Source organism: Cottoperca gobio, chromosome 5 (assembly GCF_900634415.1).
Source record: "Cottoperca gobio chromosome 5, fCotGob3.1, whole genome shotgun sequence".
Taxonomy (NCBI): domain Eukaryota; kingdom Metazoa; phylum Chordata; class Actinopteri; order Perciformes; family Bovichtidae; genus Cottoperca; species Cottoperca gobio.
The window spans coordinates 237,709-250,848 of record NC_041359.1 but is presented as its reverse complement, the minus strand read 5'-3'; the positions used below and the strand labels follow the sequence as shown (position 1 = coordinate 250,848).

The 13,140-nt window shown below is 41.2% G+C and overlaps 1 protein-coding gene across 1 annotated transcript; it reads right to left on the bottom strand.

The window, feature by feature from the left end:
* Positions 1-10: 10 nt before the first annotated feature.
* mtmr14 (myotubularin related protein 14) lies at positions 11-11,186 on the bottom strand. Its single transcript, XM_029432654.1, has 9 exons — positions 10,340-11,186; positions 9,341-9,489; positions 7,757-7,865; positions 4,968-5,043; positions 3,016-3,076; positions 2,291-2,413; positions 1,345-1,418; positions 335-405; positions 11-241 (listed from the first exon to the last, which is right to left on the bottom strand). The coding sequence occupies exons 1-9, from the start codon at positions 10,472-10,474 to the stop codon at positions 11-13; spliced, it is 1,029 nt and encodes a 342-aa protein (XP_029288514.1). The 5' UTR covers positions 10,475-11,186.
* Between the last annotated feature and the right edge of the window lie 1,954 nt (positions 11,187-13,140).

The following is a 13,140-nucleotide window of genomic DNA, read 5'->3' as shown; positions in this document are numbered from 1 at the left end:
TATATATATATCAAACACTGTGACTATCACTGTAGGTGAACATGACCAAAGCACTTTGCAGGTTGGACAACAGATGGCACTGACACACCACAAATATTAGAGAAAAAAAGTGAGTCAGAGCTGATAGAGTGTGCAACAGAGTGAAGACATAAAGAAGAAGAGTAACCTGGTATCGAGTCCAATCAATGTTCAAGTTCTGAGTAAAGCACATAGGGATTGTCAAAGGAGCATCCACATAGTCCTGTGAAAGGAGACACAGAGTCCTCAGATGAATACAACAGAGCCAAGCTACAGTACAATCACAGAGTGAACACGCTCACAATAGGCTCCATACCTGATTCCAGTTGAACACCAAACCCTCTGCTGTGTAGTCTCTGTCTTTGTAGTCCTTAAAAAACTCACACCCTAAAAAAGACATACAATCAACACATTTGGTCAGGATAAAGGTTGTAATAAACAGTTACTACTGTATGACTTTGGAGCTCCAGCAACAGACATCTATTGTCCTATGTTTAAAATCAAACTCCCATCTCCAAACGACATACGGAGAATGTCTATTCTTTTCCCAACATGACGTCTATGTAAGTTTTCCTGCCTGCTTTGCACGTGGAGAATGTTTTCACATATGAATCCAAATGAATCCATGTCATTTAAAATTGCTTTCTGTCAGATAGGACTGAATAAAATATTTTTTTACAATTATATTTAGTCCATTTAAATTATATAGTGATCAAATCAAATGTATTTATACAGCCCAATATCACATTTGTCTCAGTGTGCTTTACAGACTGTACAGTATACAACACCCCCCTCTGTCCTTAGACCCTCTGTCCTTAGACCCTCGCATCGCACAAGGAAAAACTTCCTAAAAGAAACCCCATAATTAAAGGGGGAAAATGGAAGAAACCTCAGGGAGAGCAACTGAGGAGGGATCCCTCTCCCAGGATGGACAGACGTGCAATAGATGTTGTGTGTACAGGATAAACAACATAGTACAAAATAGAAGAGTTACTCTGCAGGGTATTTATCATAGAATTTCTGCCTTGGGCACACAACTACTGTATGTTCTTTGTGATGGACTTCTTAAAGATTATTATAACCCCCCCATTTGTTTTTGTTTCAGTCTATTCCAAAAATTACTTTTTATTTTATTTTTTGTTAACATTTGATTGGGTGCCAAATTTTAGTCAAACTTAACTATTTTTCTATTTAATCCAATGTAGGAAAATAAACATCTGTTTACACCAATGCAATAAACTAATATCTGCCGACAAACGGTATTGGCCTGGGCAATTTATTGTTACAGCTCGAGTCAAGTTACTGAAAATGTTTTTAGGAGTTTACCTGGGTAAGGCACAGAGAGCAATGTGAAGTCTGCATAGCGTTGGGCCTTGTCTGCCTTCTCAGAGGATGTCACACTGCAGAGACAGACAGAAAGACGCACAGAGCCGATGAGAAACAATGTGAGCATTCAGTGTTTTAATTAGGGCCGTCAATCGATTCATTTTTTAAAATCTAATTAATTACATGCTTTGTGATTAATTAATCTAAATTAATTGCAAATATCAATATTTGCTGTCGGAGCTGCAAAGTCGGCAAATGCGTTCAGTTTATCAGGAACACAGTGGTTGAGATGGTTTGTCAGAGTTGGGAAACAAGTAGTGTCCAAAGTTTCCTTGCTTCATCAGATTCTCTCACAGGCGCAGCTCAGCTTGGAACGCTCTCACTGCATCATACATGTCCGTGATCACACGGGCCTTGAGTTTGACACCTATGACGTCAAGGGGCATCTAAGAGCGCGATTATTCTGCGTTAATTTTTTTGGTGCGTTATTTTTTCTGTGATAAATTAATCGAAATGAACGCGCTAATTCGACAGCCCTAATTCGACACTTTAACATAATTCAGGGGTCATTGGCCAAAATGTCTTATCATAGTTATAGCACAATTTACATACATTTATTTTTAGTTAAGCAAGTGTACCATCTGTTTTATATGTAATTTCACAGATGATCAAGATCTAAAGTGGATTAACACTGATTACCAAGCAATGTCTGTATACAGGCCTGGATACAATGAATCCAAATCTCAAGCCTCCCTAGTTTAGACATAATCACAGAACACTGTATACACCCAACTCCATTAACAACACAATCTGCAAAAACCTCAAGCCAATAGTCAAAGAGTCAATAGTCAGATGCCTCCCATGAGGTTTCTTCCAACAAAGTGCTGAGGAAACAGACACCTAGATAAAGCTAAAGTGTGGAAGAATAGTCAGTGCTCTTCCTTACTTTAGGCCAAACTTAACCTTCTTGTTCTCCACCATCAGGTCACAGATGTAGCGAACCGAGAGGTAACGTAGCAGCTTAATGTCGTGGCCTCGAACCTTGTCAAAGAGCTGGGAGTCCCCGTTCCTGAAGAGGGAACAGAGCGAAATGGAAGGAAGGAAGCAAGATTTTATTTATATAGATAAATAGATAGATAGATACTTTATTCACCCCGAGGGAAATGTAGGCATCCAGTAGCTTAAAAGACTATACATTATATAATTATTTAACATTATACATCTCCCCCTCCCTCCATTAAAAAGCAAGTTAAAAATAAAATTTAAAATAAGCGATAATTATAAATTATATGTACATTATAAATACAAAAGTAAAAATACAGACAGTTATAAATAATTACAAACGTAATTTTACAACACTGATCACTGATTTGTTTTATGGTTTAGAGTGTATGCAATGTTTGAATTGTTCGAATGTTGGATTGTTTGAATCCCCCTGCCATCACCGAGAGGCGTATAGCACCTTTAAAAACAAAGTTACAAAGTGCTTCACAGGCATAAACATACCTATAGAGTTAAGTAGGAGGAGAAAGATGTTTTACTTTGATGAGGAGTCTTTCAGTCAGCAACACATCACTTTGTAACACTTGCATTGGAGTCATTTATTGTCGTCAGTGATTAGCTCACAGACAGACCAGTGATTTTCAATGTACACTAAAGTCATGTGATTACCTGACTGCACTGTCATCCTCTGGAACCTCCTCAGACTCTGTCCATGTGTCATCAGTGCCCCCTAGAAAAAAGAAGAAGCATACAAGATGTCACTCAAAGTGAGCCTAATGACAAAGTCTCAAACACTGTAAATTGCCCAAACTTAAAATTATTGAAATTTCAATCATAGATCAGGTCGACTTGGTTGTTTTAGGGTGAAAACATGTTAAATGTAATACCATTCACATCTGAAGCGCTAGTCAAATTTAAAAGCATGGCCATAATTATGCTGAAAACAGTCATTGGCCAAATTGAGATTAAACATTTGAAATATGACAGACTACTGCCATTACTGTCATTTTAGCCAACTCAGAGTCTGAGCTAAAAAGGAGTTTCTGGTGGACCTGCATGTTTCTGCTTTCGCCAGAATCGGACCCAGTGGCACAAACATGAAGAATAACTGATGGTTTAGTTTACTTATGCAAGTCATATAGAGGAATAAATATTACATTAATATTATTTTTTAATCAGTTATAAGTTGCTAGTAGTAACTTTAAACTAATTACTATCTTGCGATGGGAGCAATGGCCCCTTCAACACTTCCTACCCCCTACTTCCAGTACCCTCGCTCAAATAATCAAATAATTCAAACTAAATATGCCAAAAACTGAAACACTGCTCATATAATATCACCCTTAGACTCAAGTATACATTTTGATCAATTAGAATATACTAATCATCTTCAGTAGTGCATAACGGATTCTCATCCACAGCACCTCTTTTCAGAACTATTCGTGTTTGTCACAATAAATACAGACGTTTCACTGACTCACACTCTGCACACTCTTAAGTGGTTTGTTAGTGAAGGATGCACTTTAGATGACATCTAGCTAGTGTTCTTAAGGAGGTTGAATGCACTTATTGTGAGTGCTTTGGACAAAGGCATCTGCCAAATGAATGAACGTCATGTCAAAAAAGTCAAAACCCCGATCTGGGTCTACAAGCTTCTCCATCTAACTTCATTTGCCAACGGTTCACAAAACCTAGAAACCAAAAAGGACATGTCAAAAGTATTTTAGAAATGAGGATCCTCAGAGAGGGCTTCTGTGTGAAGCTGCTGGCTAATTACTTCAGGAACAGATCGTCCCCGCTTCAGGTCAGTGCAACCTGAGGACAAGATGCCTGACTTTGGATTTAGAGTGATCTAATTTATATAGCAACAGAAAGTTAGGTAGGATTTATTTAATCAGTTTAATAGACCAAACGGTTGCTTAATTATTGAGAAAATAATCATCAGATTAACCGATAATGAAAATAATAATTGGTTGCACACCTAATCTAAACCAGGTTAAACAGATTTTTGACAGACATTTTGAGTAATAATATTCCTTTTGCCTTTATTTTCCAGATAACTTTGGATAGGTGTCTGATCGTCTGAAAATAAGTTTGACAGAAACAAGAGGAGTCACTGATATTGCAGCATTCCCTGATACACTGTTTTCAAAACTGATAGAAATGATGGCCAAAAGTACACAAATCAGACCCAAGTAGTAATACTTCAAAAGAACCTTAACAGTGTTGTTGCATATCTTAGCGCATTTACCACAAATCATGTATAAGGCATAGCCGTGGTGTTTTACATTTCTGAATGTCAGAGGCAAGAAGAGAGAGACGATCTAACAAAGTAAATGTTTGGTTTATTTTTGTCATCATTTTATTACAGTATGTACCAGAAAGACAACTTTCTGTATATGTACTGCACTTGGTGACTTCTGAATGAAGCTAACCCCCAGTCATTTAGAGGAACATTAAGTGCCAATAGGAAAAGTTTTGACTGCAGTCTGATAACTGCGGCAACTATTAACAGTTCAGAGAGCACACAAGGAACTGAAACCTCCATGGAAAATATGTCAGCCACAACTTCCCCTGTTTAGGCTAAACTTAAAGAGAGTGTGAGTGTGTGTGTGTGTGACCTGAGAAGATGTAGTTGTACCCCGTGCGTCCATACAGCTCCCCCCATCCTGCCAGAGTGGACGACCTGCAAATATGCTGCAGAAAGAAGAAACTGTACTGGATAAAAATACAGAAAAGAGGTAGTGGCGGCCACAGAAAATCTGCTAATTTAATTCTAAGAAGTGATGACACGGGAAGGTATTTCTTCTTCACCTCCATAAGCAGTGTGTTTTAGTACAAGTTGTAATGCTGATGTTATTTTGAGGTGTCTTCACAACAAAGGAAACTTGCCCAACTGATGTGGTTTTTTTGTTGTTGTTTTTTTAGCTAGAACTGGAAAGAAAACAAACCCAACTGGTACACAACATTTACAGCAGGAGGAAAATCCATGGTATAAATTATTCTCTGCATTGTAACAGTAGTCATCCCTCAACCTCTCTCAGCCTCAAACACACCTCGTTTTTTGATTCACTGCTCAGTGAATTGATGCATTCGACATTATTCAGTAGATTAATACTCCATCAGTGTTCAGCACAAACAGATTTTCCATTTGGTTGCAAATGTTGTGTCAGGGTGAAGGCAGCGCAGGTAACATTGCTATTTCACGATAAACATCTTTGACCACAAGGTTATCAGGATGGCCGTGTTAAAGGAGCAAGTGAGATACAGTATATCTCAAAAGTGAGTACACCCTTTAGATTTTTGCAAATATTCTGTTATATCCTTTCAGGGGATAACATTATCCTACTGAAACTTTGATATAACTTAAAGTAGTCAGTGTGCTGCTTGAATAACAGTATAGATTTATTGTCCTTTGAAAATTACTCAGTACACAGCTGTTAATGTCTAAACAGCTGGCAACAAAAGTGAGTACACCCCATAGTGAACATGTCTAAATTGTGCCCAAAGTGTCAATATTTTGTGTGACCACCATTGTTATCTAGCACTGCTTTAACCCTCCTGGGCATGGAATTCACCAGAGCTGCACAGGTTGCTTCTGGAATCTTCTTCCACTCCTCCACGACGACATCACGGAGCGCACGGATGTTGGACACCTTGCACTCCTCCACCTTCCTCTTGAGGATGCCCCACATGTGCTCAATTGGGTTTAGGTCTGGAGACATACTTGGCCAGTCCATCACCTTAACCTTCAGCTTCTTCAGCAAGGCCGTTGTCATCTTGGAGGTGTGTTTAGGGTCATTATCATGTTGGAAAACTGCCCTACGGCCCAGTTTCCGAAGAGAGGGGATCATGCTCTGCTGCAGGATGTCACAGTATATATTGGAATTCATGTGTCCCTCAATGAAATGCAGCTCCCCAGTGCCGGCAGCACTCATGCAGCCCCAGACCATGATGCTGCCACCACCATGCTTGACTGTAGGCAAAACACATTTGTCTTGGTACTCCTCACCAGGGTGCCGCCACACACGCCGGACACCATCTGACCCAAACAGGTTTATTTTGGTCTCATCAGACCACAGGACATGGTTCCAGTAACTCATGTTCTTGGATTCATTGTCTTCAGCAAACTGTTTGCGGGCTTTCTTATGCATCGGTTTCAGAAGGGGCTTCTGTCTGGGGCGACGGCCATACAAACCGATTTGATGCAGTGTGCGGCGTATGGTCTGGGCACTGACAGGCTGACATCCCACTTCTGCAACCTCTGCAGCAATGCTGGAAGCACTCGCACGTCTATTTTTGGAAACCAACCTCTGGATATGACGCTGAGCACGTGGACTCAACTTCTTTGGTCGACCCTGGCGAGGCCTGTTCCGAGTGGAACCTGTCCTGGAAAACCGCTGTATGATCTTAGCCACTGTGCTGCAACTCATTTTCATGGTGTTGGCAATCTTCTTATAGCCAAGGCCATCTTTGTGAAGCGCAATAATCCTTTTTTTCAGCCGCTCAGAGAGTTCCTTGCCATGAGGTGCCATGTTGTCCAGCATTCAGAGAGAATTGTGCCCAAAACACCAAATTTAACAGCCCTGCTTATCATTTACACCTGAATCCTTGTAACACTAACGAGTCACATGACACCAGGGCGGGAAAACAACATCATTGGGCACAATTAGGACATGTTCACTATGGGGTGTACTCACTTTTGTTGCCAGCTGTTTAGACATTAACAGCTGTGTACTGAGTAATTTTCAAAGGACAATAAATATATACTGTTATTCAAGCAGCACACTGACTACTTTAAGTTATATCAAAGTTTCAGTAGGATAATGTTATCCCCTGAAAGGATATAACAGAATATTTGCAAAAATCTAAAGGGTGTACTCACTTTTGAGATATACTGTATCTAACCCAGGAGTGAGCTGGTTGACACGCTTCGCTTGTTGTTAGCCTACCATACGCTAACATTTGCTGTGTGTTGCCTTCCTTACAAAATCAGTACAAAACAACGTGAACAAAGAACAATTACATTTCTGGTTATTCCAACACCATACATGGATTTTGTTTGCATCTCATAGATATGTCTATAAAGTGCTGATGTTTTGCCTTCCATGAGGAAAGTCGTAATAATCGTTTGGATTTTTAGCTGTTCTGTCATGTTTTGTGACTTGAAATGCTTTGCCAATCTATACATTTGGGAAGAAAACATTCTAAATTAAGTCTCCCGTACCATTAAGTATTAACTGAAATTACGAATGTTGGAGAAACAGAAAGCAAACAAAATATAAAACTGAAACATAGAGAAGCTTTATAAATACTGAGACTTATACTGGTAATACACAATATTACCAGTATAAGAAAAAGAAAAGTGAGGAGTTTGTCAACTAGTTTGAAGAGCAGTTAGGAGAAGTACCTTGCCATTGTAGAGGATGACAGGACAGACAAACCTTCCTCTGCAACGAGCCAGCTTACTCCGGTTCACCAGGTCCTGCAGCTTACTGATCTGCACTGCGCTCTCAAACCTGCACACACAAACCACCACATGCTATTCAGCCTGTCAACTTAATCATATAGAACATACAATTTTATAATACAACAAGACACCTCCAGAATCAGATAATCAATAGTGCTCATCTTGAGACAGAGGTCACTGTTAAGTGGGACAATCAGCCTTTGGTACACAACACTTAACAACCATTGATTATTTCATTACATTAACCAATATATCTTAACTGCCTGCCTGCCGCTATTTTGGACATGAAAACACAAACACTTGAATAAGGTGCAGTGTACATTTACAAGACCTCATGATCATCTAAGTTTATTAACACAGCAAGGGCTTTTTGACTGAGACTACATATACATTAAGCAGTCTACATTTTACAGTGGCGTTTATGGAAAACTGTCCACGTTATCATTTTCCGTATTGTTTTGTACATGAATACAGGTTAAAGAAGACAGCTGTACTGTATTATCGCTTATATGGACGTTTAGTTTGATTGCGTGATTACATAAAAAGTTAGAAACCGCTGTAGTTGTCCTGTGACTAGGCTACACAGACAGTGAAGTGACAGCCTGTTACACCTCCTGCTCTATAGTTTAACTGGGCCCATAAACACTTAATGTACCTAAACAAGCGTATGGTTTATACAATGGTAAGTATCTTAAATATCTGTGTGTATAACTAAGATCAATGCTGCAAATATATTGCAATATCTAATTTTTATCAAGAACAATTATTCGATTAATCAGACTATTATTTTTATGATTTATCATTGTCTATAAAATAGAAGAAATGCTATTTATAATTTCTCTAAACCCATTGTGACATCTGCAATTTGCTTGTTTTGTCCGACCAACAGACCACACCCTAAAAGATAATTAAACAGACATGAACAGTTTCTCAATTGATTTTGCAGACAATTTAGTAGAACACAAAATAGGATTTTGGCGGTACCGGCCACTCCTGACTAGAACCAGTGTGTTTGGTGTAATTTCATTGAGATTAACAAATTAATTCAACACTACTACATACTACATGTCTACACAAATAATATTGCCTAGAAGCCCCTTATATGTTTATTATTTACAATTTTTCAAATAACCTCAACTCTGGTGATGCTATGAATAATTTCAATATGTTTTCCCAGTCATTTACTTTAAACCGGGGAAACTGCAAAACAGATTATGAAATGAAATATGAAAACATTTCGCTGGGAGGAAATTAGTTCTGTGGGCATGGAGGGATTTGACAAACAAGGAGGCTTTTTAAATATAGTATATTAAAGCCTTGTGAGTAACAAGGTTACCTCCTATGTTAAAATGCATCTTCTATTTCCAGCACTATAGTGGGAAATAGTTTAACTGCATTACCAGCAGTGCAGGGGCTGGAGATAGGGGCTGGAAATAGAGGCTGACCTTTGATCCCTACACCACGTCAAGGTGTGCACGATTAGAGGAGTGACACAAACAAGAGGGTAACTGAGTGGACTGGTACCTGTCTCTCTCGACATCTGTGCATTCGTACTCCAGGAAAACTATCTGCCGGGGGTAATGCCCGCACACTTCTCCATTGGAGTTGTGGATGATACTGTACTTGTAATCTCTGGCAAATAACTCCAGACAACGCTTCTCTATTGCCTCCACCTGAGGAGAAATAAAAAACAAAAGTTATGCTCGTGTTTTCAGAAGGGCCGTAATTCTTCTTCTGGGAAATGACAGAACTTGGGAATGAGTCATTTTAGATGATCAAACCAAATGGGTAACACAAAATAATAATTCACACATACTGTACAAGCAGATCTAGCAGTTTTGTGGAAGATGTTGTCAAACTTAAATGTAGACTCCCACACCAGTAAAGTTAGTGTCCCTTACCATTCAATATGTTTCAATGCAGTGTGTAAGAATGAACACCATTCAAGTCATCATGTGGGCCATTCAGGATCATGACTATTTAAGATCGCTGGCACTTGCCTAATAGAATGCAGTGTTTCTCCATTTAGCTATTAACTCTTAAATGAATATAAATGTAATTATTGTTTGAGCAAAAGCATGTTCATGTGATCCAAGAACCATATATATATATATATATATATATATATATATATATATATATAAAAAACTATATTAAATTGGTAAAAATTTAAATACCCTTAACGATGCAAAATCTCATGCACTTCATATATGAATGAAGCGGTCACAGCAGAAACACAAACATGCATCAACATAACCTGGTCTTTGTCTATACATAAAAACATTAAATATAAGGAAATTGTGTGCAGCTTGGTGGATCACATGTATGCCGAACTGAGAAGTGGTTTCTTAAGGTTGTTAATAGTTCATAAATCATTACTTACAGCACAAGTTTATTTGCTCATGTACAGGGACACTTTAATTCCCTTGATTCTGCAAGGCAGTTCGATTTATCATTCACACAAGAGACAATAACAGGTTGTCAAGTTGCTAAAACACATCGTATGACGACCCACAATCTTACCCGAGGAGTGACTTCCTTTGCTCTGTACTGCATTTTGGAAAACAAATCTATCAAATCCGCTATTTCCTCGCTCTTTCTGACCGACAGCCCGGAGGCCGTGAAGCCGCCGGCCGAGGAAGGGGAGGCGGCCATCATAGCGCCTCGACCCGCGGTGGTGGCTTCTAGCCGAACTCGACCTCCTTCAAACACCGCAGAGCCTTGTCCTATAGAACGGGAAGACCGACCAGGCCATCCCTTTCCAGTCAGCTTCTTCCTGACTGCCCGCTTTAGGGGGCCGGAGCCGGGGAGTCCTCCTGAATTCAGGGCAACGGCGAGCAGCTCCACTCTCCAAACGCAACCCGTTAGTCAGCCCACACAGCCAGCCACTCACACCACGGCGGCTGCTGCTGCCACCGCAGTTAGCACGACCAGCTAACAGGCTAGCTCAGCTAGTTCAGCGAAGGTTGGTGGTTTCCACTAAGTTAAAAACTCCGTGTATTCATTTAAACAATGTCAGGCTTTTGTAGTCCTCCACATCACCAGTGCTTTTTTTTTGCAATTGTGACATGAGGTGAAGTGAGGCCCGAGTCTCAGCCCCACTTATCGTTAACTGAACTCCGGTCAGCTTGAGTCAGGAAACCTCCAGGATCCTCCCCGGCCTGCTCACGTTTCAATGTCACGTCTTCATGTCTCCTTAGTAACCACGGCCATGACGATACACGGATTAAAGTTATACAGTAGTCAACCCTGTGGCTACAGGATCGCAACGCTGAAGCTACATATGTTGTTGTGGATGAAAGCCCCAGCAGTGGAGAGCGGTGTTGCAATCTGTGTACTACAAGTCTGAAGGTACAACAGGCGGTAAACAGGAAGCTGACAGGACCACGTGACACAGCCATCTCCCCTTTTAAATGACGTTTGTTGTTGATCAGAACGAGAGCTCTGATGTTTTGATGGTTTGCAGTAACACTTTGTTTTCTTAGAAAATCTTCTCTAGTGCAAACACATGGGAGATCTCATTTACGTAAAGTAACTCATCCATGGCCAATTAGCAATACATTCTCACCTACCCTGCTCCCTAATTCCCCTTGTCAAATTGGTTGTAACACAGTTGAAAACAAATGTTTAGGCTGTAGACATTTAGTCTTCATTATTTAATAATACAAAGAAAATGTGACTCAAAACACCTATTCTTAATTCACTGATTCACTCCTTTTCTCCAAAGGAAAGCAACAAGAGAAAGAGAATAGTATTTTTTAAAATATTTTTAAAGGCAGCAATAAATCTGTAATTGAGATGAGCTATTGAATTATTGTATAATCATGTAGAGGATTTGAGAAACAAGAACAAACTAAAAATAATGTACCCAAACTTCAGGTTCAACAAATATAAAATCTGGTATTGTTCAAATCGAGGAACTGGATTTCTCTAAATATGAAACCAGAAATGCTGAAGGCTTTGGGTGTTGAGGGGCTGTCTTGGTTGACACGCCTCGTCAACATTGCGTGGAAGTCTGGGACAGTGCCTAGGGGTTGGCAGACCGGGGTGGTGGTTCCCCTATTTAAAAAGGGGGACCAGAGAGTGTGTGCCAACTACAGGGGTATCACACTTCTCAGCCTCCCTGGTAAAGTCTACTCCAAGGTACTGGAAAGGAGGGTTCGGCCGGTAGTCGAACCTCTGATTGAAGAGGAACAATGCGGATTCCGTCCTGGTCGTGGAACAACGGACCAACTCTTCACTCTCGCAAGGATCCTGGAGGGGGCCTGGGAGTACGCCCATCCAGTCTACATGTGTTTTGTGGATCTGGAGAAGGCGTATGACCGGGTCCCCCGGGTGATACTGTGGGAGGTGCTGCGGGAGTATGGGGTGAGGGGGTCACTTTTGAGGGCCATCCAATCCCTGTACGCCCAAAGCGAGAGTTGTGTCCGGATACTCGGCAGTAAGTCGGACTCGTTTCCCGTGAATGTTGGCCTCCGCCAGGGCTGCGCTTTATCACCAATCCTGTTCGTGATTTTCATGGATAGGATATCGAGGCGTAGTCGTGGAGGAGAAGGGTTGCAGTTCGGTGACCTGAGGATCTCATCGCTGCTCTTTGCAGATGATGTGGTCCTTATGGCATCATCGGTCTGTGACCTTCAACAGTCACTGGATCGGTTCGCAGCCGAGTGTGAAGCGGTTGGGATGAGGATCAGCACCTCCAAATTTGAGGCCATGGCTCTCAGCAGGAAACCGGTGGATTGCCTACTCCGGGTAGGGAATGAGCCATTACCCCAAGTGAAGGAGTTCAAGTACCTCGGGGTCTTGTTCGCGAGTGAGGGGACAATGGAGCGAGAGATTGGCCGGAGAATCGGAGCAGAGGGGGTGGTATTACAGTCACTTTACCGCACCGTTGTGACGAAAAGAGAGCTGAGCCAGAAGGCAAAGCTCTCAATCTACCGGTCGATCTTCGTTCCTACCCTCACCTATGGTCATGAAGGCTGGGTCATGACCGAAAGAACGAGATCACGGGTACAAGCAGCCGAAATGGGTTTTCTCAGACGGGTGGCTGGCGTCTCCCTTAGAGATAGGGTGAGAAGCTCAGCCATCCGTGAGAGACTCGGAGTAGAGCCGCTGCTCCTTTACGTTGAAAGGAGCCAGTTGAGGTGGTTCGGGCATCTAGTAAGGATGCCACCTGGGCGCCTCCCTAGGGAGGTGTTCCAGGCACGTCCAGCTGGGAGGAGACCCCGGGGAAGACCCAGGACTCGGTGGAGAGATGGATGGATAGATGGATGAAACAAACAGGTTCCAGAAATCTTGGAGAGTACACCCATATTTTTGCCTCT